We start from the raw sequence: 26,889 nt of genomic DNA on the forward strand, positions 1-26,889 counted from the left end.
AGTAGTGCTGGGAAAACTGGACAGCTACATGTAAAAGAATGAAATTAGAACAGTCCCTTACACTATACACAAAAATAAACTCAAAATGGATTAGAGACCTAAATGTAATACCAGACACTATAAAACTCTCAGAGGAAAACATAAGAAGAACACTCTTTGACATAAATCACAGCAAGATCTTTTTTGATCCACTTCCTAGAGTAATGAAAATAAAAACAAAAATAAACAAATGGAACCTAATGAAACTTCAAAGCTTTTGCACAGCAAAGGAAACCATAAACAATACGAAAAGACAACCCTCAGAATGGGAGAAAATATTTGCAAACGAATCAATGGACAAAGGATTAATCTCCAAAATATATAAACAGCTCATGCAGCTCAATATTAAGGAAACAAACAACCCAATCCAAAAATGGGCAGAAGACCTAAATAGACATTTCTCCAAAGAAGACATACAGATGGCCAAGGAGCACATGAAAAGCTGCTCAACATCACTAATTATTAGCGAAATGCAAATCAAAACTACAATGAGGTATCACCTCACACCAGTTAGAATGGGCATCATCAGAAAATCTACAAACAACAAATGCTGGAGAGGGTGTGGAGAAAAAGGAACCCTCTTGCACTGTTGGTGGGAATGTAAATTGATACAGCCACTATGGAGAACAGTATGGAGGTTCCTTAAAAAACTAAAACAGAATTACCATATGACCCAGCAATCCCACTGCTGGGCATATACCCAGAGAAAACCGTAGTTCCAAAAGACACATGCACCCCCAATGTTCATTGCAGCACTATTTACAATAGCTAGGACATCGAAACAACCTAAATGCCCATTGACAGACGAATGGTTAAAGAAGATGTGATACATATACACAATGGAATATTACTCAGCCATACAAAGCAACGAAATTGAGTAATTTGTAGAGACGTGGATGGATCTAGAGACTGTCATACAGAGTGAAGTAAGTCAGAAAGAGAAAAACAAATATTGTATATTAACACATATATGTGGACCCTAGAAAAATGGTACAGGTGAACTGGTTTGCAAGGCAGAAATAGAGACACAGATGCAGAGAACAAACATATGAACATCAAGGGGGGAAAGTGGCAGGGGTGGTGGTGGTGGTGTGATGAATTGGGAGATTGGGATTGACATATATACACTAATATGTATAAAATGGGTAACTAATAAGAACGTGCTGTTTAAAAAAATAAATAAAATAAAATTCAAAAAAAAAAGAGGGGAAAGGGAATAAAACTATACAGGAGTGACATTTTAATATCTCAGTGGAATTAAGTTAGTATGCCTCTGAGGCTGATTCTCATAAGTTAAGATATTCATGTTAAACCCTAGAGCAACAGCTAAGAAAATAACAAATAATAATAGAGGAAAAAAATAGAGAAAAAAAAAATTAAAAAAAAAACAAAAAATAATAGAGGAAAAAGTTAGCAAAGATATTAAAATACTACGTTATAAAATATTCAGTTAACACAAAAGAAAGCACTATAGAAAGAACAGAGGTATAAAGACAGACGTGACATATAGAAAAAGTATAATGGCAGGCATAAATCCAACTATATCAATAATGACATTAAATGTGAAAAGGTTAAACAGTCTAATCAAAGGTAGAAATTTTCAAATGGATTTAAAAAAAAAAGTTCCAACAATATATTGTCTATAGGAGAAACACTTTAGATTCAAGATTATGATAGATTGAAAGTAAAAGGATGGAAACAGATGTATTGTGAAAACAGCAATCATAAGAAAACCCAGAGTGACACACTAATAACAGACTTTTAAATAGACTTCAAAACAAAACAAAACAAAACAAAAATGTTACTGGAGAAAATGGGGAACATTTTGTAAAGATGGAAGAGTTACTCCATCCGGAAGATATAAAAATTATAAGCATATGTACCTAACAATGTAACACCAAAATAAATGAAGCAAAAACTGACAAAAATGATGAGAAATTCAATTCAAAAATAATAGAGACTTTCATACCCCACTTTTGTTTTGTTTTTTTTTTTGTGGTACGCGGGCCTCTCACTGCTGTGGCCTCTCCTGCTGCGGAGCACAGGCTCCGGACGCGCAGGCCCAGCAGCCATGGCTCACGGGCCCAGCCGCTCCGCGGCATGTGGGATCCTCCCGGACTGGGGCACGAACCCGCGTCCCCTGCATCGGCAGGCGGACTCCCAACCACTGCGCCACCAGGGAAGCCCCATACCCCACTTTTAATAATAGTTAGAACAGCTAAGCAGAAGATCAATAAGAAAATAGAAGACTTGAATGAAGAAATAGACTATAAACCAAATCAACCTATAGAACATTCCACCCAACAACAGCAGACTATACATTCTTCTCAAGGGCACGTGAAACATTGCCCAGAATAGACCATATATTGGCAATAAAAGAAATCTGAATAAATAAAAGGGATAAAAATAATATAAAATACGTTCTCTGACCACAATGGAATGAAATTAGAAATCAGCAACAGAAAGAAATTTGGGGAATTCACAAATATGTAGAAATTAAATAACACTCTCTTAAATATACAATGGATCAAAGAAGTAATAAAAAGGGAAATTAGAAAATACTTTAAAATGAATGAAAATGAAGACTCAGCATATCAAAACTTATAGGCTGCAGCTAAAGCCATGCTTGGAGAGAAATTTATGGCTGTAAATACCTCTAGTTAAAGAAAGAAAAAGAAAATCTAAATTAATATCCTAAACTTCCACCTTAAGGCACTAGAAGAAGAAGAGCAAACTAAGCCTAAAACAAACAGAAGGAAGGAAGTAATAAGGATTAGAGTGAAAATTAATGTAATAGAGAAGAAAAAACAGTAGAAAAAAAATCAGTGAATCCCAAAGCTGGTTCTTTGAAAAGATCAACAAAATTGACAAACCTTTAGCTAGAATAACCAAGAAAAGAAATTACTGGCATCAGAAATGAAAGAGGGGATATTACTACCAACCGTACAGAAACAAAAAGGATTATAAAGGAATACTACAAACAATTGTACACCCGTAAATTAGATAACTTAGATGAGATGGACAAAAACCCAGGCCCAGAGGGCTTTACCACTGAATTCTATCAAACATTTAAAGAGTTAATACTAATTCTTCAGAAGCTTTTCAAAAAAAAAAAAAAAAATAGAAAAGGAGGAAATACTCCCAACTCTTTTTATGAGGCTAGTATTACTTTGATACCAAAACCAAACAAAAACATTACAAAAGAAAAGAAAGCCACAGACCAATATTGCTTATGAATATGGATGTAAAAATGTCCAACAAAATGCTAACAGCAAACCAAATCTAGAAACATACAGAAAGAATCATATACTATGATGAATTGGGAATTACCCCAGGATGGTGAGGTTGGTTTAACATCAGTAAAATAAAAAACAAAAATCACATGATTATCTCAATCGACCCAGAAAAACTATTTGACAGAATTCAATACCCTTTCATAATAAAACAAACTGGGACTAGAAGAGAACTTCCTCAGCCTGATAAAGGGCACCTATGAAAAACCCACAGCTAACGTCATGCTTCATGGTGAAAGGCTGGATACCCTCTCCCTAGAATCAGGAACAGGATAAGTCTGCCACTTCTAATTAACACTGGAAATTCTAGCCAGGACAGTTATTCAGGAAAAAGAAAAAACACCTAGATTAGAAAGGAAGAAGTAAAACTATCTGTTTTCAGATGTCATGATTTTGTATATGGAAAATCCTAAGGTATTTACTATCAAATTATTAGAACTAGTAAATTATTAGAATTAATAAATGAGTTTAGATTTCAGGATATTTCTACACACAGTGAACAATCTGGAAGTGAAATTAAGAAAACTATTCCATTTATAGTAGCATCAAAAAGCATAAAATACTTGGGAAAAATTTCACAAAAGTGCAAAACTTGTACTCTGAAAACAATAAAACGTTGAAAGAAATTTAAGATCTAAATAAAGGGAAAAACATCTCATACTCATGGAGTGAAAGACTTAAATATTGTTAAGATGGCCATGCTCCCCAAATTAATATACAGATTCAGCACATCTCTATCAGAATCCTAGCTGGCTTCTTTGTAGAAGCTAACTAGTGGACTCTAAAATTTGTATGGAATTGCAAGGGACCCAGAGTAGCCAAAATAATTTTTAAAAAGAACAAAGTTGGAGGACTCATATTTCCTGATCTCAAAATTTACCACAAAACCACAGTAATCAAGACAGTATGGTACTGGCATAAGTACAGACATAAAGATCAATGGAGTAGAATTGAGAGTCCATAAATAAAGTCATATGTCTGTGGTCAACTGATTTTTGACGTGTTCCATGACCATTCAATGTGGAAAGAATAGTCTTTTCAACAAATGGTGCTGGGACAACTGGATAGACACATGCAAAAAATGAAGTTGGATCCTTACCTCATACTAAATAAAAAATAGATCAATTAGACCTCATCAAAATTAAGAACTTTTGTGATTCAAAAGTTACAATCAAGAAAGTGAAAAGGCAGCCCACAGAATGGGAGAAAATATTTGCAATTCATTTATCTGATAAGGGACTTGTATCTAGAATCTATAATACAGAATAAGAGAATAAAGAACTCTTCCAACTCAATAACAAAAAGACAAGTAACCCAATGGAAAAATGGACAAAGAATCTGAATAGTCATTTCTTCCAAGAAGATAAACAAATGGTCAATAAGTGTATGAAAAGATGCTTGAAAGTGCATGAAAAGCTGTTAGTCATGAGGGAAATGCAAATCAAAACCACAGCGAGATACCTTTTCACATCCTTTAGGATAGCTATAATCAAAAAGTCAGATAATAACAAATGTTGGTGAGGACCTTGAGAAATCAGAATCTTCATACATTGCTTGAGGGAGTGTAACATGGTATGGCCAATTTGGAATACAGTCTGGCAATTCCTCAGTTAAACACTGAGTTACCCTATGACCCAGAGATTCAACTGCTATGTATATACTCAAGAGAAATGACAACATATGTCCATACAGAAGTCCATACATTATACACAAATGTTTAAGGAAACATTAATAATAGCCAGAAGGTGGAAAAAACCAATTGTCCATTGACTGATGAATGGATAAACAAAATGTGGTGTATACATATAATAGAATATTATTTGGCATAAAAAGGAATGAAGTGCTGATACATGCTCTAACATGGATGAACTTTGAAAACATCTTACTAAGTGAAAGAATCCAGTCACCAAAGACCACATATTTATATGAGTCCATTTATATGAACAGTCTAGAATAGGCAAACCTATAGAAACAGAAAGTAGGCTTGGGATGAATGGAGCATAGAGGAACAGTAGTGAAAGGAAAGGGTACAGGGTTTCTTTTGATGATAAAAATGTTGTAAAATTGACTGCGATGTTGGTTGCACATATCTGTATACCAAATACTATTATACTAAAACCCACTGAGTTATATACACTGAGTTTAAATGGGTGAATTGTATGGTAGGTGAATTATATCTCAATACAACTGTTAAGAAGGAGGAGGGGAGGAGGAGAAAAAGACAACTGGAGAGTGAATGTTTTGTAAATGGGTTCCCGCTACCTTTAAGATATAATCTTCTTAATGGTTGCAGGTAATGACCATGACAGAGCATGGGCACCAACCATGGTGGTGTTGGCAAAGCTGAGATAGGAGGCTCTGGGTGCACCACTCGGCACTCACTCATTGGTGTATTCAACAAACTTTTGATGTTGTGTTCTCTTTGCCCTTTGCTGGACACTAAGAACAGCAAGATTCACGAGACACAAAGCTGCCTTCAAGGAGCTTGCAGTTTAGCCATCCTTAAATTTCATATGCCTGATGTAGGAGAATTTTGCCCACTAGGATATTAGCTCTTAAGGACAGAGCTTTGAGCTTCCCTGGTGGCGCAGTGGTTGAGAGTCCGCCTGCCGATGCAGGGGACGCAGGTTCGTGCCCCGGTCCGGGAAGATCCCACATGCCGCGGAGCGGCTGGGCCCGTGAGCCATGGCCGCTGAGCCTGCGCGTCCAGAGCCTGTGCTCCGCAACAGGAGAGGCCACAACAGTGAGAGGCCCGCGTACCGCAAAAAAAAAAAAAAAAGGACAGAGCTTTGTTTCATTCACACCCATATCTCCAGGGCCTGTAACAAGGCCTGGCACTTAGTAGGTGTCTAATAAATGCTCATTGAATGAATAGGATATTAAGCATGCTACAGCATCTGTTACCAACCTGGAGCAGAGTTTGGCAGCGAGGATGCAGAACTGGCAAGGCATGGCCTTTACTTTTGAGGGAACCCCACAGGACATGACTTGAGCAGAAGCTGAACAGCCATGAAAAGAAGGTGAATGAGAGCAATAGTTTCCATCAGGGGTGGGCCTGGGAACCAGGATGCTTACCAGGTTGCCCAGGTGATGAACAGTAAAGTCCCGGAACCACTGGATGGTCTTTTAAGTTCCACCTGACCTCAAGCATCTTTGTTTCCGAGGTTCTAATGCTAAAGATGGAAATAAAGCCATTAAAATGTGTCCTTCCCTGACAAGAATGAACGTGATCCAGTGTTTTCTGTTAGCGCTGAGATTCCCTAAGGCAGGGCTTCTAAGGAAACCTGCGCTTGTAAAGTGCTTCATGTATCACCAACCAGACCTATTCTTACTAATCGAGTTGAACAGGATGCAGTGTTTGTATCTCCACAAACAGCCTTGTGGGTGGAATTTCCATTTTCTTCTAACTCAGTGGGAGGATTAGATTTATTTTCTGATCTGCTCAGGATCCATTTATGATCCTTACTCTTGGCACCATTGTCTTCATTAGAATTGTCCTAAGGAGAAAGGAGTATGCTTTGAACTAAGCCCAGTGAAGCTGGTCCACATGTCTAAGGCAGCAGCCCTTCATCCTGATGGCCCACTGGAGTCACCTCGGGAGCTTTGAAAAAACACCACATCTGGGCCCCACTGCCCTGGACTCTGATTTAACTGTGCTGGGATGTCTCCTAGGCAACCTGTACAAGGTGGAGAACCAGACTGAGAATCACTGAATCAGGTGGAGAAAATAAGCCAACTGACATTAGCCCTAGGGTCAAACTCTAAAGCTATTGGATAATTAACCTGTGGAGTTGGAGGACTTCCCTTCAAGGTCAGGAGTATCCAGGGGGAAAGAGTATCTGTCTTTACTCTCTGTTCCTTGCTCCCTACTCCAGCCTCTCCAAGGTGCCCCATTTTCCTTTACCCACCAGACTCTAATCAGCCATGTTTTGGGGATTGGCCCCTATTCAAACCAGAAACAGAGGGAAGCTCCTTGGCAGAAGCAAAGCATCACTCTGTACCACTCAGTATCACCCTGCGGCACAATGCTGGCTCCCCTCACGTGGCCCAGTCACGTGGCCTGGGTCCCTTCTGAAAGGCTTCTCTGAGCTGACCTGCAGGGCTTGGCTGACTCGTGGCTGGCGCTGGCCTGGTTCAGCCTTCTCTCCTGATCATTCACCCCCTCCAGCGCACAGGTTTCCCTCCTCTCCCACCTCACTCCTGGTTCTCTGCCCTACACCCTTGGTACCTTTCTAACTTCAGTCCACTACTCTCGGGGGCCCTCTGTCAGCATGTCCCTTACCCTCAGGATATCTCCTGTGCCCTCTGGGTGTTTACCCCCTGAGCCTTGTAGCTCAATTTACCCACACACTTTGACATACATGCAGCCAGTGCCTGCTCTCTGCCAGGTCTGTAGCTGCCAAGGAGTTAATTTGTCTGAAATTCAGCCAAAGCTGACTCATGCCTCTTCTCTGAGGTCTCCTGGAGCCGAATGAAAGGCATGAAATGGTCTGTGAAACCTAGCACGTCAGATGAGATAATGTACACGAAAGGTCTTAAACTGTAAAGCATGACACAAATATGAAGTATTGATAATAATAAGTAGCAGCAACATTGCATATGCCTTTCTGGAGCGTGGCTGGTAGCCGACCAGGAGTACCAGACAAGGGACAGAGACTGATCAGGGACATACAGGCAAGACGTTTACAAATCAGAAGATTCAAGAACTGAGAGGTCAGGACTAGATAGGCAGATGAGAAGGGAGCAGTGCCAAAAAAAAGAAAACAAAACAGAGGTCAGAGTTCGCGACCCAACCAGAGGCCCAGAAATGAGGAAGAACTAAAGGATTTCCATCAGCAAGTCCACTTGGCTCTGCCCTCAAAGTATATCCAGAATCTGGCCACTTGTTACCACTTGCACAGCCGTTACCTGCCTGGACTATTGTAGTAGCTCCTATCTGGTCTCCCTGCTTCCACCTTTGTTTCCTTACAGTCCATTCTTAACATAACAGCCCTAGCGATCCTGCCAAAAGTATGTCACTCCTGTGCTCAGAATGCTTTAATCCTTCTTAGGATAAAAGCTGAAGTCCCTTACCATGGCTTACGAGGTTCTGTGTGGTCTGGACACCCGTTACCCCTCCAATCTCATCCTCTACCACCTACTCATCTTCTCCAGTCACCCTGGGCTTCTTGCTGTTTCTTGAATGCTTCGAGGTCATTCCTGCCTCGTGGTCTTTGCCCCTGCTGTTTCCTTACCTGGAGCCTCTTCCTGGCTGTTCATTCTCTCACTTCATTCAGGGCTAAGCTCCAGTGTCACCCTCAGTTTCAGGGGTCAGCCTGCCCTGACTTCTCTATCTTAAGTAGCACTTCCCAGCCCCACCATGCTCTATCCTTTTCCCAGCTGTATTTTGTATAGCACTGAAATAAGAAATATATAGTAGATATTACCTTATTGTCTGACTCTTCTAAAATGTAAGCTCCATGAGCATAGGAGTTTTGTCTGCTTGTTCCCTGCTTGCACAGTGCCTTGAATTACTGGATGAATGCTTGAATAAACGAATAGGATCGCAGATTTAAGACTCTGACAATAAATCACGATATTGAGTAAAGGGGCAAAGAACTGCCTTAATCCTGAGCTTTACTGTGTTTCTGTGGAGACAGGAACCTGTTCCTCAAGGTGACTGGCCTTGGATTTACAGGTAGAGATGATTCTTCCAAGGAGGGAGAGGACAAGAAAAGTCCACCTGCCAGGCTCCTGCCCATTCTGGAGCTGAGCTATTCTGGGAATTCCAAGGGCAAGTCAAGGACCCCAGTGGGGAGGCTTCAGAGAAGTAGAAATTTTTATTGAATTCTCTCTCCAGGAGCCCTATTCTTCTGGGATATGAGTTTGTGAATCTTTGGGAGCAATTTCTCTTCATCATCTCCCTTGAGGGACATCTTTGGTTGGTTCAACTGCTTTCACATTTATGGCAAAGTAAAACAGCACAGTGGGAAAGAACAAGGGCACTTGGTGCTAGCCGTGGCTCTGTATTTCCTTCCTAGTTGTGAGATCATAGGCAAGTTATTTCAGTTTCTCAGAGCCTCACTACCTCGTCCATAAATGGAGGATAGTGTTGGTACCTTTGCCAGGGATGTTGTAAGGATGAAATGTGATCATGCATTTTAAGCACAACATTTGGCATGATGTTATGCTTGGCAAATGTTCAGCTCTTATCACTGTCAGGGTCAGGAGTGGTAGAAGAAATAGTTCTCCTTGTTCGGGACATCTCCTCATAGTTCCCATCTGTAGAGCATCTCAAACTTTAACGTGCATACGTATCACTTGGGACAATCTTGTTAAAATGCAGATTCTGATCCAGAAGATGGGGAAAGGGCCTGAGATTCTGCATTTCTAACCAGTTCCCGGGTTGCACTGTTGCCAGGACCAAGCTCTGAATAGCTAAGAGAAATGCAGAAGAAAGGCCTGGGAAATAAAATACTGGTGAATGTGTTTCTGTGAAGTTTTATAGCCTCTCATTCCAACCTTAAAGGCAACCTGAAATTACTACATCCTAACTCAGAAGAGCTACATTGTTTCCAGCCTCTTTCCCTGCTGGCCTCCCTGAATCTAATTCCAGCTGTACCCATCCCTCCCTACCATTTCAATCCTGCAATAATGCCTCATACAAAGACACTCACCCTTTTAAGGAAGTTTCACTCAGAGCTGCGAGAGGAGAGACAGAAGGCTTTCTCTTTTATTTAAATCTGCTCCTGGGTTTCCTTGGCCCTCGGACATATGGCCAGGCATTTGTTTTCATGGCTGGTTAATGGTTTGTAAGGCAATTGCTGGAGGAAACACTGCTACAGCAAGCCAGGCAAGAGAGACAGAGGGATTCAACGCCAGTGTTATCTTTGCTAAGCACCAGGGCTGTTCCAGCTTCCTTCCTCTCTCTGCCCGACAATGACAGATGGCTTCCACATGGTTTGACCTACTGTTTGGCCAGCCCTGACCAGATAGTCATCCATCAGCTGCCCTGTTTTGTTCCCTAGAGGGCACCCTGTGGTTTGAGAGAGGCAGAAGTTAGAGGTTTCGTTTAGAGCTCACCACATCTCATAGCTATTGTAGTAGAGTTTCAAGTGTGGACAGTTCTTATTCCAGATGTTCCTATCCCGGTGTCCATATGTTTCGAGGTGGGATCAGCAGGTTTACATGGTAATGTTCAACTAATTAATCATAAGCTGATGCTTTAACAGCTTCAGGACCCAAAGTGGGTTTCATACTAGCAAAGATGTAAGCGATCATATGGTACTATTAATCTGGAAAAAGGAGGTGAGGTGCAGCTTTTTCCATTGCTTTGGCACAATCTATTTCTTACAGATTCTGAATGTTACTCATGAAGCCTCTGAAAGCTGTATGGGAAAATCTCCAAATAATTCTCCTCATGGCTCTCTTTGAGTGTTACAAAACAAAAACTTAATATTATCTGCAGGGCATGAGAAAAAGGTAGTATAAGCAGAAGGATGATGCAGACTAGGAATCAGGAGACCTGAGTCTAGTCCCAATTTGCCTCTCTTTTTGTGACTTTGAATACACCACTTAATTGATCAAACAGATTTTTTAATCACCTACTAGGTGGATTCAAGCAAGAAATATCTGGGTTTTATTATTTTTTTTAACCGTAAAATGAGATTATCATATGAACTTGGCTTCTAAAAACTTTAACTGAAGTGTGTTTGTATTCTCTTCCTTCTTAAAGCATAATTTGCTCACTAAAACTTGCCTATTTCACTTGTACATAAATTGTACTTTACTTGTAAAACAAATGCTTTACCAAAGTAAAAAGATACAGGGACATTTGAGTAGTTACAGCTTTCATGGATTGCAACCTGACCAAATCTATTAAAATTAAAGATACAGGGGGCTTCCCTGGTGGCGCAGTGGTTGGGAATCTGCCTGCCAATGCAGGGGACACGGGTTTGAGCCCTGGTCCGGAAGGATCCCACATGCCACGGAGCGACTAAGCCCGTGCACCACAACTGCTGAGCCTGTGCTCTAGAGCCCGCGTGCCACAACTACTGAGCCCGCACGCCTAGAACCTGTGCTCCGCAACAAGAGAAGCCTCCGCAATGAGAAGCCCGTGCACTGCAACGAACAGTAGCCTCTGCAGGCCGCAACTAGAGAAAGCCGATGCGCAGCAACAAAGACCCAATGCAGCCAAAAATAAACAAATAAATAAAATAATAATAATAATAAATTAGGGCTTCCCTGGTGGCGCAGTAGTTGAGAGTCCGCCTGCCGATGCAGGGGACACAGGTTCGTGCCCCGGTCCGGGAAGATCCCACATGCCGCGGAGCGGCTGGGCCCGTGAGCCATGGCCGCTGAGCCTGCACGTCCGGAGCCTGTGCTCTGCAACGGGAGAGGCCACAACAGTGAGAGGGCCGTGTACCACAAAAAATAATAATAATAAATTTAAAAAAATTAAAGACACATTAAAATAATTTTTAAAACTAAAAAATATTTTAAATACCAAATCTATTATTGGTTTGGCCAAAAAGTTCGTTTGGTTTTAAGTAAAAATAAAGACGTTTTTCGTTTTCACCAAGAACTTCATTGAACAATGTATTCATTAACCGAACGAACTTTTTGGCCACTAAAAATAAACTGCAACCCCTAGCATTATTTGTAGAGGGGGAAAAAAACCAAAAGCAAAAACTAGAAACAACCTTTGTGTGTCAGTAAAAAGAATGAGTTTGATAAAATTAGAAGGTTGAACATAAATTCTCCCTTAGCTCCATCACTCATAGACATGTGGTGTTTTGACTGGGGAGGGAAAGGGCTGGGGGATAAAATAATGTATATTTCCTCTGTATAGTTTTAAGAACATTTTACCCCAATTACTGTGTGTGTGTGTGTGTATATATATATATATATATATATATAAAAAATCTCAAAATTATTTTTTAAAAAAGCTTCTCTAGGGCTTCCCTGGTGGTGCAGTGGTTGAGAGTCCGCCTGCCGATGCAGAGGACACAGGTTCGTGCCCTGGTCCGGGAAGATCCCACATGCCGCGGAGTGGCTGGGCCCGTGAGCCATGGCCGCTGAGCCTGCGCGTCCGGAGCCTGTGCTCCGCAGCGGGAGAGGCCACAACAGTGAGAGGCCTGCGTACCGCAAAATAAATAAATAAGTAAAATAAAAAAGCTTCTCTATACACAAGAGAATTAAGATGAGAAAAAGACCCTAAAGAAAAGTCTCCCCTCAACCCCGCTGCCACTATGCATATTTAGTACAAAATAGCGTTCAGTAAACTTTGGGTGTGCTTCCCTGGTTTGCATAATATTTTTCTCAGCTGAGGCTGTACTGTTTATGTATTTTATAGTTCACATTTTGATTTAACATTCGCTTTGCATTTGACCCAAATGATTTTGCTGATTACCCTGGCCCTTGGCCGGTTGTTTGCCTGGCCTCCCTCCCTGGAGTTTTGGATTTGGAGAGACAAGGTCTCCAGGGCTTGTCTAGAGGACTGAGCCGCTTTCAGGAAAGCGGCCCCTCTGTGGTAGTTGACCTCACCTTCTGTGATGATCTGACAGATCACAACTTCCATTTTCATGAGGATAATTTAAAAGCTGCAGCCCCGTTGAGCAGAATGGAATTGAGAACCCTGTGCCCAGGACTCATTCCTTGCAGAGATGAGACAGCTCTTCAGTGACTCCCCTCTGCTGTGCTGGAGGTGAGGAGGAGAAACGTCCCCCCTGGACAACAAAGTGACGGGCCACCACGCCTGGCCTGGGGAGGAGGTTTCGGCCACCTTTTGCAGTACGGCCAGTGATAAGGAGATGGATCTGTTCCCTTGTGTGAACATGGGACATTCCCACTTCTGGGTGCTCTGGGTGTGACTCACGCATGTCAAGGTAGTGGAGACACCTTAAGAAGGCTATCCCAAGAGACAAAGGCCTCTATTTTTCTGACTTAAGGTTGAAAGGGCATGGATCACAGAGCTAGTCACTGGCTGATTCTGAATTCTCCAATCTTTCTGGGTCAAAGACAGACCTGTGCACAGTTCAGGGCCCTAGACTCTTGAATCCTAGGGGTAGGGCATCTGCCAACACAGGGGCTGTAGTTTGCAGGGCAGTGGCCTGACAGGCAGCTAGGCCAGCTTTGCCTGCTGTGGGGCTGGGCCCATGTGGCAGGCCCCTATGCAAGGGAGTGTTCCTCAGGAAGAGTAGGGGACTTTGTGGCAAGCTTTCTGTGAAGTACAGTGGGACTCTGGACTCATTGGAATATTTGTCTCTAGTTGGAATAATTAATAGATTTTTCTTTTGTTTTACTTTTTACTAATACTTTGATTTGGTTTGCAATTAACTTGGAGAGTTAACACCAATGTGCTGGAATTGGATGTGGGAAAAGATATGACATTCTTTGAGTTATCAGTTATATGCCAGGCAACTGACCGGATGCTTTATGTTATCTCATGTAACCCACAGGAGGGAGTTTATGATTCAGGGTGGGGACCTACAACCACAAGAGTGTAAAATTCACTCCTTATTTTAGGAGTGAAGTGAATGGGATTCAAATAATACATGTACTCAGAAAGGATCTGCTCTTACAATCAGCCCCTGACACAGACCCTAGGTTACCAAAATGATAGCTTGCATCAAATGATTATTTCTAGAAGAGCCAGTGTCTCTTTCAGAGTATACCACATAAGAGACTACATTTAAAGAGAAAATTTAGCTGGGTTTTTAAGTGGAGAGTTATCATTATTATTGCAAGCAACTTTGCATATTTTTGTAGCCAGTCGGGGCAGCCAGGAGCCAGGTTCAAAGTGAGAGCCTTTGGCAGGGCTGAAAACTTTCATCAAGCTTCAGCCGGGTTAAAAAAAAAAAAAAAGATTCTGCCAAATCGTTCTTTCAGCAGAATGACTTTGTTCCATAGATTTCAGTTAATCACAGCAGGAGACAAGACCTCAGGAGAAGGGTCTAGCCATCCATCCTGTGATCTCCACTTAATGGCTGCGGGAGTGAAATGAGAAAACAGAGAATTTTGTAGGCAACAAAAGTGGGGACAGGGTGTAAATATAGAGGGTTTTGAGTTAGGAAGATTCTGTTGGAATTTAGTTATTTTTCCTATTTGTGACCGAAATGATCGGAGGAGAGCCTTTGAGGGCAGATAGGGTGGGATGGAGGATGCAGCAGGCCAGGCTGCAGGTGCATTGCATTCTGCAGGGTAGATCGTGTTTAAACCTTGGACAGTGCAATACTTTGAATAATGATAATAATAATAGCAGCACTGATATGGTGGGAGGGGTTTAAATACATAAAGCAGTTTTGAGGTAAGAGTTTAAGAAGATACCCACTAAGCTAGAATTATTAGTCATGTTGTTAATTTCTGACCAGGGAAGCTGGTTAGTCTAGGCAGCTCGGCTCAGGGGAAGGGGCTGCAGAGAAGAGGGGGAGGGGAGCAGCTGGCCCTTGGTCACCCAGCTCGAGCTGTGGCCCTGGCACGACAGTGCAGAAAGCAGAGCTGGGCTGAGGGGCTGAGGCATGTGGACAGCCGAGGCTGGGCTACATGTCCCTCTGGGGTGGGCCGCACTGCTCTTCTTGGTCTCACTCCACGTAGGTGTCCCCTTGCCAGCCCTTTAGTGAACAGAGCAGTGTTTGGAAAGCATAAACCAGATCACGTTCCTCTTCTGTTTAAAACCATCCCATTGCACGTGGACACTTGACAGCTTTGTCTCCCTTGTTGCTTCAGTATATGCCCCACCTCCTCCGTAGAATGAGGTCTAGATTTAGTCAGTATTCCCCCAGGCACTGGAGATGAGACAGAAGAAGACTGTGACCGCCTAAGTTCTCTCTACGTTCCATCTGCGTGCCCTCCATGAACAGGGTACACCTGGAGGCCTGGTTATATGGCGCCGACACTGGACACTGCTTACTCAGAAATGGAATGTCTGAGATCTTTAGTTCATCTTACAGCTGAGGAAGCTGAGGCACAGAGGAGGCAAGTGACATCTTAAGCGAGTGCCAGGGCTGGACGAGAACTCACATCTGACTCCTGACCCGGCAACGTTGATGCCCTCGACTGACGGACAGCTCTGCAGCTGGAAGGGCATTGAGGGCTGGCAGGGAAGAACGGCAGAGCCCGGCAGGTGGGAGGGCGTAGAGGAGGCAGCTGGTAGAAAATGGAAAGGCCATGAAGAGTCAAAATATGCATTCCCCCTGGCCATGTCCCCAGGACAGACGGGAGTCCCAGGTGCTCTTTAACAGAGGCATAAACAGTGACACAGAAAAACTACACAGAGGGATTGACCCAGGGCCAAGACGTGTCATTTGTGCCTAACGACTAAGCACCGTTTATTTGGATTCTTAACCTTGCTCTGTCCTTTTAAGTCATGTGAGACCTTCTCCGCCATTCTTCTCTTGTCATTTGGTTTGTGACTCCAGTTTAGAATCTCTCTGCCTATTTGTCTCAGGTTCTAAGCTGGAGGGAGATAAAGAAGGTGATGATGAACTTGGGCCATGTGACTTGCCTGCAGCGTTTTGCTGTTCTTCAAAGGGGCTGTAGGGAAGCACAGTGAGCAAATTCATGAGTCAACATTATACTTGTCCCTCTTTTGTGAGGAATACTTCTCTACTTCTTGTGTGAAGTGTAATCATTTGTTAGCTTAGTAACAAGCTAATACTCCTCTACTTCTTGTTAGTAAGACATCTCTCTGCCCACTGATAAGGAAACAAAAAGGCATTTACTGTGCTAGTCTCTAGAATGTGAAATGTAAGCTGTGGTCTTTTTTTGTTTGTTTGTTTTTAGCTTTCATTTATGATCACAGGCTTAAGGGTTGAAGGGGGCCTTGGAGGACTGCCAACCTCACCACCCCCTTCTGTGCAGGAAGCCCCTTCTCAACATCCTTGCCAGTGGCTCATATCCCTTCCCCCTGCATCCGCACTGCGAGTTGCCTCTACCTCTGTCATAACACTTACTTCATTTTGCTTAAATTACAGTTATTTGAGGACCTTTTTTAAGTCTCAGCTGTGAGCCCCTGAGGGCAGGAATCCTGTCTCTTTCCTCTTTGTCTTTGATCTCCCACAGCCCCCAACACAAAGCCTGGCCCACTCTCCATAAATATTTGAAGGAGTGACAAGGTGTTAACAGCCTCCAGAGGCAGCCACAGTTCAACATCTCTAATAGCTAGAAAGTTCTTCTAAAAGTGAGCAGAAACGCACCTCCCCAACTTCCCTGTGGGGGGAGAATATAAACAGCCAGTGATGACAAAGGGCCAGGCAACCATAAGATGCACACGAGAGACCCCGGGGACAGGCCATGCCCTGTCTTATTGCTGTTCTTGCTTCCCTTCTGGCCAAAGGATACGAAGGTCTTTCCCATGACAGGAAAATCCAACCACACTAGATAGAGGTGGAGAAATGTGTGTGGCATGGGGAGGGTTTCCAGGATTCAAATCCAGTTTGGAAGGGCAGCTTTACTAGATGCTGCCATTGTCCCACTCATATCCCCTCAGTCCTCCCCGAGGGTCATCTGCAGACCGTTCCCATGCACAGCGACAGCTTCCTGTGTTTCTCTGCCCATGGTCACTCTCTGACCTGGGGACTATGCTTGGCCTGTGTGTAGGTCAGGCTGGAAATGCCAGGGAGTAACTCCAGGAGAGACCTTCAACCATGAGTGATGGGACTGGTGCATAAATACCCCAGATCCCTCATCTCCCAGTGGGATGCTCAGAAGTGTGTTCTACACGGTCTCTCAAAGGTTTCAGGAGAGATGACCCCCAGATGCTCACAGCAGTAATCCACTAATGGACACATCCTTTCTTTATTTGCCTCCCTTCCCTCGTTGACTTGCCTACTCCCTCACTGTGCTTTCTGGGATCACACCCAAATAAACAGTCTGCCCCAAATCCTTGTTTCAAGGTCTGCTTTGAGTGGAACCCAAGCAGGAAATTTGGTGGAAATCCTAATGTTAGTCTCTTAAAAGACAGAACTATTAAAATTAGTATATGTCTTTTATCCCCCCGTTTCTTTCCTTCTATTTCTAATTCAGAGTTGGTTTTTCTGTCAGTTCTATAAATAGAGTTTAATTTTAAGAAGAATCTGGGTCCTAACTCAGAAAACAGGACTGATAATGATTCCTAAGTCTTTGAAGGATAGTTATTTCAAATAATAAGAGTTAGTAACATTCTAGTTCTATTAAGGAAACGTACTAGTCAGAAAGGTCTCAGGCCAGACTAAAGAAGGAGGTTACGCATGGGGATCATTAGACATCAGGATGGATTTGTGTTCAAGTGCCTCACTTAACCTCTTAAACTTCCACAGAGACCTTTTAAATGAAGAGAGACCTTATCAACCTGGCTCAGGTTTGGGATGGAGTGCTTGAGGTCAGGACAGCGAACATGAATGTGGACCATGAGGGAAGAGGGAAAGGAAAATAAAGAACCTTCATTAAACTTACCCATTATTAATGAACTACCGCTGAGCTAATAGAGCCAAGAGAAAATGCCGTTACCGAAGAATATTTATTATCATACCAGAAGATTCATAACAAAGAACAAAGGTGTGCAAGCAACCTGCCACCCTAGTCCTCCTTCAGACAGACATTGTGTGAGTCAGAATAACTCCCTGTAGGTGCTACAATATTACTTGATTGTTTTGACAGACACCTCAGACAATTAATAGGAGGTAGCAGTTAAAAATAATCATGCTCACTACTGTCTTTGTTTGTGCGTTTGTGGGTTTTTTTGTCTTCTTTCCTCCTGTAGAGTTTTCTGCTGGCCTAGTAAGGAATGACACACATGGTCATGAATTTTTAATTGACAATCAAAGATGGGAAGGAATGTAAACAAAACACAGGGTGAGAGGAGTCAGCAGGGCCAGGAGAGCCCCACAGATGCCTTTTTGGGGCCAGGTGGGGAGATGTTCCTACGTCACGCAGGGATAAGAAAGGGCTCCACAGGTCTTACTTTAAGCATGGATATTGTGGCTTTGTATGCTCTCTTTATTTATTTATTCACCTGCTCTCTTGGTGGGGGTAGGAACAGGGGGCAGCGAAGTCTTCACTTAGTGGTAGGAAGATGTGTGGTCATCCTGTGACGTGTGTCCTTTGCCCTCTTTGATGAGCTGCCCTGTTGTAGTTGGCAGTAATGCCCTGGGTACAGCTCTCTCCTGAGTTGAGAGAGGTGCCTTTGCCTCCTCAGGCTTTTGCCCTGGTCTGAGCCGTTGCTTCCGGAGAGCAACTCTTGGAAGTACCATGCTGTCCCCATGGCGTGACCTCATAAGGTGATTGTGAGGATCATTAAGGCAGTCCATGTAAAGTGACTGCACTCGTGGGCATTAATAGTTGGCACAAAAACCATGCTGGTCCTCAAAATGAAGGGGCTCAGTTACGGTACCTGCCATCTGCTGAAATGTCATAATATAAACAAAGACCTCCTTTGGGCTCAAAATGGATATGTTAATGTGGCCGATACTGGCCTCTCTCAAGCTTTTTGTTTTGGGTAGCCTCCTTCCCCGCGTATTCCCCCAGCCCAGGGTGCTCTGTGGGTGCCTTTTCAGCCTGCCCCATTAAGCACCCGCTCTCCCTTGCTTCCCAGAACGCCTATGTCAACATCAACCGCATCATGTCCGTGGCTTCCCGCCTCTCAGAGGCCGGCCACTACGCCTCGCAGCAAATCAAGCAGATCTCCACGCAGCTGGACCAGGAGTGGAAGAGCTTCGCGGCCGCTCTGGATGAGCGCAGCACCATCCTCGCCATGTCTGCTGTGTTCCATCAGAAGGCTGAGCAGGTAAGGCCAGGGGAGCTGCTGTGGCCTCTGGTGGTGGGAAGCACAGAAGGCTGAGCAGGTAAGGCCAAGGGAGCTGCTGTGGCCTCTGGAGGTGGGAAGCGCAGGGGCAGGGGCAGGGCAGGGCAGGCTGGGAGGACATACACTGAGGTGTAGAGAGACCCTCCTCTCTTTTTGAAACACCAAAGACCGTGCTGAGTAGTTTTGACAACAACCCATGTTCTAGTACTGTCATGGCCCCTGTGTACCCAAAGAGACATTGGTAACTCTTGGAGGCTTTGCTTAACATTCAGACAGGAAGAAACCCAGAGCTAACTATTCTGCTTAGTAGTTTATTATTGGACGTGTGTGTGCACGCACGTGCACATGTGTGTGTGTGTGTGTGTGTGTGTGTGTGTGTGTGTGTTTTGACTGCTTAGTTTGCATTCCATAAGCGTAGACCAAAGGGGTGAAACTAAACTGATCATTGAGTGCTGAGAACAGGGGGAAACTAATTTTACATGAAGCATTTGCTGTGGATAATAATAATGTAATAATAATACAGTGAACAGAAATAATAATTACTTGTTGCCATTTACTTACTGGCATTGGCCAGTGACATTACTAACCCATTTTACAGAGAGGAGCAGGGAAGCTCAGAGAGATTAAGTAAGCTGCCTAAGAGCCAGTGGCATGCAGGAACTGACTCTAACCAGCTTGGGGAGAGCCAATGGTTAAATGTTCAGGAATTTTATGAGCTGGTTGTTAAACATAGCCAGTACTTTAAACTATATAAATTTAAATTAAATATATCACATTACAAGCAAAGGTAATAAATACTCAAAACTCATCATTTTCAATTATTTTACTAGATTTTATTATTTTCTATGTTCTTGAGATTATTTCTATGTTATATACTCTCTCTCTCTCTCTCTCTCTCTCTCTCTCTCTCTCTCTCTCTCTCTCTCACTCTCACACACACACACACACACAACAATAAACTACTAAGCAGAATGTAAATAGGCTCTGGGTTCCCTCCTGTTTGAATGTTAAGCAAAGCCAGCAAGAGTTACCATTTGTCTCTTTGTCAACATTTATGTCTGTGGTAATAGTATACAGTTGTGTGCGACTGATCACCTCATCCCAACTACATGTTTGGTGATGTTGCAATGGTAGCCTGAAATAGGGCAAGATAAAAGTTTTACACCATGGAAATCATCAAGTGTTAGAAACCAGGGCTTGATTTGTTGTTTTATTGATTGTCTAGAATCTTAAGAAAATGAGAGAGAAAATATTTTAAAATGCAGATGAAGCCTAAAAATGTGCCCTGTGTATAGCTGTTGCATTGTGAATAGAACACAAAATCAAGGAAATATTCTTCTGATGTTCAAAAACTATTATTGCATTTAGCAGAGAAGTCACTTAAAATCACTGATGAATGAGTAATGTTCTGACATAAGTCTCCAGGTATTTTTCACTTTTGTCTTACATCTTAACAAAAGTGAAAATATCAACCAGCTTTTGTGTTGGAACTACGTAAGTTTGTTGTTTACAAACAAAAGCATATGTGAGAATCAATTCGTTACATGGAATTTATCATAAGCATTCTATGTGTTATTATTCTTTGTAAATTATGTGCTACACATCTTTTATAGCAGTAAAGTTTATAACACTTGTGTGTGTATTACATACACACATGTATGCTGGTTATTAAAAGTTTATTAATATACCCTTGTGAAAATCACACAATTAATCGATAGGCATCTGGGATCAGGTGTGTCTAACATTAAAGCCTATGGTCTTAACCCCTAAATTTCTTTCTTTGTATGACATTTGGATAGCTCACAGATAACACAGAGTCAGACACAAGGTTATACCTTAAAACTCTTCCTCTGTTACCCACCTAACATGGAAGGCAGCATAGAATAATTAAAAGAGTCTAGGTGTCGGGCTTCCCTGGTGGCGCAGTGGTTGAGAGTCTGCCTGCTGATGCAGGGGACACGGGTTCGTGTCCCGGTCCGGGAAGGTCCCACATGCCGCGGAGCGGCTAGGCCTGTGAGCCATGGCCGCTGAGCCTGTGCGTCCGGAGCCTGTGCTCCGCAACGGGGGAGGCCACAACAGTGAGAGGTCCGTGTACCGCAAAAAAAAAAAAAAAAAGAAAAGAAATAAAGAGTCTAGGTTTTGATGCCAGACACAGGTAAGTTCTAATCATTAACTCTTAGGCAGGTCACCTCAACATTCTGAGCTTGTTTCCTCATCTCTAACCTGGGGATGATCATAAATCTCACAGCACTGTTACAAGGATTAGAGATGGAATATATCAGGTGCTTAGTGTGTTTTTTAAATGGTAGACATCACCAAAGATCTGTTGGTATCTTTATATTTCCTCCACCTGTGTCTGTTTCCATCTGAGACCTTCCCAAAGACTGAAAGTACTTGTGTTATAAGTCAAGAGCAGCCCTACACATTGAGAGGAATCTAGCCTTTTGTTGTTGTTGTTTTTTTAAGATGATGGTGGTAGTACCTGAGAATATTCACGTCTGATCTCCTGTCCTCTCTTCAACCTATTATTTGCACACTTTGTTCAAGGTTTCTCCAGATTGGCAAGGGAGGTTCAGTGCCTCCCTCTGTCTCTGTCTTTCTCTCCTCGAGATGACCGTTTCGTGGGATCCACTATAGGACTGTGATTAGAGTATTCCAAAGAAATCCCAAAGACCTTGAAGAGGTGCTCCCCCCACGACTGGCACACACTGTCAGGTTACTTCCAGGTCCCTTTATGAAATGGTTGTTGGTGGAGCAAGCAGCTTCTGAGGCATTAGCAAGCACATGCAGCCTGATCCTGGGTGTCACCCAGCGCTCTGCCAGCATCGTTAGGAGACGGCTTACTGCGATCAAAGACATACAGAATGAAAAATCCGCTGCCACGGCCAGGTGGCTAAGGACTGAAAGCTGACGCGATACCAAGAGGGGGACTCAGGCAGGTGTAGAAACGCAGTACCCGGATTGAGAGTAACTGGAGGACTCAGCTTCTGTTTGCTGTTTCCTGACTTGGATTAGTTTAGATGAGAAGCAATTTTATTTGTATCTATTTTTTAATGCAATTTCTCGGGTATTGCCAGTCCTTCAGGGAAACTCATTAACCATGCTTCTTTTTAGCTGGAAAGCACACACACACACACACACACACACACACACACACACACACACGTGCAAACAGTGGATTCAAGGCTAATTTTTCAATGCATTTATGTAGGCAGCTCTTTATTGTCCTCAGATGGGCTGTTCTAGGCAATGAGATAAAAAGGTATTTAGGCAATTAATTTAAATGGAGCTGTGCACCCAGGCAAGAAGAATCACAGACAGAACCACTCCAGACTGTTGGGTGAAGAATTATTTGCATTTTAGAGGTGTATTTTCCACCCAATAAATCTGAGTGATTTCAGTTAGCTCACCCTTTGTGCATGGAGACCCATAGTCTCCCACAGTTGTTAATTTTAATTTTTTAATAATTTGATGTCTGTCAAGATCTGTATCTATATATCACAGCCCAGGAGCCACTCTAGACACAGTACAGTCTGTCCCACTGAGCTGCCCTCCCCTCTCCCACCCCTTGGGGTTCTGACCCAATAGCAGGGATCTTTTTGAGTATTAATCTCCATCCTCTGTGGGAATGGTCTCTGCGGGTTCCCTGGGATGCCTGATGGGCCTGAATGAGGCATTCTTTGCTACTCTTCACAGCTCAACGTCCACACTATAAAGCACATGTGTGGAAACATCCCATTTCATTATATGTTGCCTCTCACTTGTACCTGTGAGTGTGCACAGGACAAGAAGCTCTCACATACACATGTCATGTAGTGAGCTGTTTGCACACCTGTATTTTATCATCAGTGTGTGGATATAACCTGTTGAACATGAAGACAACTCCCACCCCCAGCAGTTTCATAATAGTCATCTTTCTTTGTGGAAACTATACTTCCTAAACAGGTACTGGGTCTGACTTCTTACCTGGGGTTGGTGTTTGTAAAATTAAAGAAAAAACTCCACTGTCTGCAGTGGTCTCTGAAGGCTTCCAGAGTTCCTGATGCTTCTTCCCAAGGTATCTGACCATCTGCACATAATCTGCCCATTGCCCGCCCCCAGTGCTCCCACACTGACCCAGCCGGCATTTCCTTCCAGTTCCTGTCGGGAGTGGACGCCTGGTGCAAGATGTGCAGCGAAGGTGGCCTGCCGTCTGAGATGCAGGACCTGGAGCTGGCGATCCACCACCACCAGTCCTTGTATGAGCAGGTGACCCAGGCCTACACAGAGGTGAGAACCCAGCGGACACCCAGGGGTTCTGGCTGTGTATAGGGGTATGGGGGTGTGGCAAGAGTACCGGCCTGTGTGCTATGAAATAGCCTGAGTTGGACTAAGAAGAAGAGAGGCCATTTTTCTCCCTCTGGAGACATCTTTAAGATCCTTGATCTGTTAATGATGATGTCGAAATGCAGCCATTGGCAGGAACTGCCTTAGTGCGCGCACACACACACACACACACACACACACACACACACACACCCTACCTCACCCTATTTGTGAAGACCGGACTGTCTCTTCTCTGGAAGGACTGTAAGAAAGCAAAGCTGTGCTCCTCTGGAGTTGCTTCCTGTCTGGTGAACGGGCATGCACACACTAGCCCTGCCACCCCTTTTATGAAGCAGCTCATCAAAAAATACTAATTTTCTCACTGGAAGGTCCAGAGCACAACTCACCACAGGTTGGAGATAAGCGTTTGCAGGAGTGAGAAGCTGCTGTGGAAGTGAAGGACAAACTAAAAGGCTCCTCTGCTGAAAACTCAAAGGCTGGGAGCCTGGTACAAGTTAGAAGGGGAAAAAACTGCCTTCTTAACTCGGACCAAGCACACCTCCTTTCAGAGCTTGCTGGAAGGAAAAGGCCATTTCAACTCCAAACCAACTTTGACTTCCTTGTTAACCAGATTAATCTGGGGTCTTAAAATTCCTATCAATACCCTAGTCACCATGGTTTTAAATTAGAAAGGCACGTGCTCGCTGGATAATCTGCCAGGCACTGGAGAGCCACAGGTGTCAATCAGATGATGCCACTTTCCAGAAATATTGCCAGGAATCCAGTGAGAAATGGCAGGGAATGTCACCCCCCACTGGTTTCAGCACTGAGGGTGAGTGTTGGGGAACCCAGGAGCATGGACGTTGTGTCCACAGTCTAAGGGTCCCTCCCTTATTCTGCGTGTTCTGGAAAGACAGGGATGTTACCACTTTCAGGAGAAGAAAAAAGGAGGTTGTGTAGAAGGAGAGCAAAAGAAGGGTAAGTATAAAAGAAAGAAAATGACAAGGAAGTAAAGGAGAGAAAAATGCTGCTGATGATGATAAAGGTAGACTTGGTAGCTGGTACCTGCTGGGCCCTCTTCTAAGTGCCCTGCATGTGTTAGCTCGTTTAATCTTTACCGCAATTCTATGGGGTATGTACCATTTCTATTCCTGCTTCACAAACAAGGAAACTGAGGCCCAAAGGGGTTAAGTGTCAATAACTTGCCTCTGGTCACACACCTAGAAGTTTAGAGCTAGGTAGAGGGAGGTGAGGACGGAAGAGGGAAGAGGGAGAGAGGTTTATGGTGTCAACTTATATTCAGCTTCTTTTCTGAAACGAAGATCTGCTGCCTGACCTAATCAGTGAGTCAGTCAGAATATTTATCAAGTAAATACTTACCAAGTACCAAGTGTCAGGCACTCTTCCAGGCGTGGGACGAGATAAACAAGGCAGAGTCCCTGCCCTCAGGAAGCTGAAATTCAAGGGGGAGGGACACAGTGATTCGGGGTCTCGCAGACAACTGGCTGCAGCCCCAGCACCTCCTCTCCCTCAGGATTCCGGGGTGCTCGGCCTTCCCCGGGCTGCAGGCTGGGCACTGTGGCAGCTCTGGTGGCACACTCCTTGGTTGTCATGGGTGTTGGTAGGACTGAGATTCTCAGTCCTCATCAGGGTTGCCAGCAGGCTTGCCTTGCCTCCCTGTGCCCCTCCTGCCCCTCTACTCCCTGAACTTGACCTCTTTCCCTCTTACAGGTCAGCCAGGATGGCAAAGCGCTGCTGGATGTGCTGCAGCGTCCCCTGAGTCCCGGGAACTCCGAGTCCCTCACAGCCACAGCCAACTACTCCAAGGCAGTGCACCAGGTGCTGGACGTGGTGCATGAGGTGCTGCACCACCAGCGGCGGCTCGAGAGCATCTGGCAGCACCGCAAGGTGCGGCTCCACCAGCGGCTGCAGCTCTGCGTCTTCCAGCAGGACGTCCAGCAGGTAACAGACTGCTTCCCTGAGCCTGGCATCTGTCTCAGGCAGGCAGACAGGTGGCACAAGTCCCTGACCTAGGTGATCAGGCCTGGGAACGCCTGATTTATGGAGGGAGGAGGGCAGTTCAGCCCCCGGCTTCACCCCTCCACACCATCCAGACTTGTTAATTGATGCTTCTCACTTAAGCAGCTTTACAGACAGGCCTTCTCACCCTCTGGTGTTGTGAAGGGAGGCTCAATCTGAGAGACAGCATTCCTTGCAGTCATGACATTGTTTTCTTTGGGGGAAGCTTGACAGTCCCTCAGGCATGAGCTCTCTGGACAGCTCCGGGTCCTAGGGGGTTATCTGAGCGCTGTCAGAGCTGGACCCACAGTGTGCCCACTTCTCAGGGATGCAGGTGGCCTGCTAGGGTTGGGGTGTGGTGGGGTACAGGGCCTTTAGGGGATTCTTTGGCAAGCTTGAATTTGGGAAACCAGATTTAAAACAAGGGCTGTTGATAATTGTATGTTCTGTGATTAGAGGTTACTCCTGGCTTAATCTTTTTTTTGCGTTATTATAAGAGTCATAGCATTTTTCTTTACCACAAATAATAAAGAAATTGTTGTTTCTAACTATGAAAGGACAGCCTTGCCACAAATGCCCTTTTGGATGAAATGACACATTCTTTTTTCCTCATACTTCTCTGTCTGTCTCTTTGGGGACCCCTGGGAGCTTTTCTTTGAGGACTGATAGCTGCGGGGGAGGGAGAGCTTGTTGGGAGCTGGAGATGGAAGTTAAGGTTTAGCATCATCTCCCTGCTGGTTCACTGTGAGAGGCAGGGGTGGGAGCGCTCGTGTTCTCAGACCTTTCTGTGGCCACCTCATAATTTCAAGATTATACATATAAAATAACATTTCACTCTCCTTCCACACCTCCTGCGGTATTGACCAGATGTAATGGAAAAGTCTGTCGAAATATACATGGAAAATTGAGAGCCAACTGGACATGTCTTTGGAGTGTTGGTTCCCCTCACAGCTGTTGTTGGGGGGCCCTTGTACTGGTTAGCCTGTGATAGAGACAGGTTGGAAGGAGAGAGGGGCATCCTATCAGGGGTCGTGTTACCCTCTGGGTGTGGGGTCACCACCGTGCAGTCAGTCCCAGGAGTAGACAGGCCTTCAGGAGTGTCCCCCATTCTTGGGCTGCCCTAACTCCTTTGTAGCCCCTGTCCCCCGTCTGGGGCAGTGATGAGTCATCGGAGGTGACACTTCAGCCTCAGGAGAGATGGGCACTGCTTATGTGCTGGCCCCAGCTCTGAAACCCTTGTGGGGCTTGCTGGGGATGGAGAAGCAAATGCCTCAGTTGTCTGTTCCTGCCATCTGGAATTGTTCAGATCAACATAGCATCTCTGAGCACAGGAGAGCACAGGGTTGGTCTGTGATTGGGACAGTTAGGTGGCAGCCTCCAGAGGCACACAGAAGGTGTCACCACTTCAGTGAACTTCGAGTGACTTCTGGAGATTTCTGGGCCCTGGATTGTACCGCTTCCTTGGTGTGCTCT

At 44.1% G+C, this 26,889-nt stretch overlaps 1 protein-coding gene across 10 annotated transcripts in view; it reads left to right on the forward strand.

The window, feature by feature from the left end:
- The window catches only part of KALRN (kalirin RhoGEF kinase), a gene marked incomplete at its 3' end in the record, with an annotated part of 643,513 nt that overhangs the window by 257,522 nt on the left and 359,102 nt on the right, over window positions 1-26,889 (forward strand). For all 10 annotated transcript variants that reach the window (XM_082839566.1, XM_082839572.1, XM_082839575.1 and 7 more), the window contains exons 7-9: window positions 18,883-19,074; window positions 23,230-23,361; window positions 25,129-25,359. In XM_082839566.1, the coding sequence (XP_082695692.1) occupies window positions 18,883-19,074; window positions 23,230-23,361; window positions 25,129-25,359 (555 nt within the window). The remainder of the gene's footprint in view (window positions 1-18,882; window positions 19,075-23,229; window positions 23,362-25,128; window positions 25,360-26,889) is intronic.

The sequence above is a fragment of the Leucopleurus acutus genome, assembly GCF_964270905.1.
Source record: "Leucopleurus acutus genome assembly, chromosome: 5".
Taxonomy (NCBI): domain Eukaryota; kingdom Metazoa; phylum Chordata; class Mammalia; order Artiodactyla; family Delphinidae; genus Leucopleurus; species Leucopleurus acutus.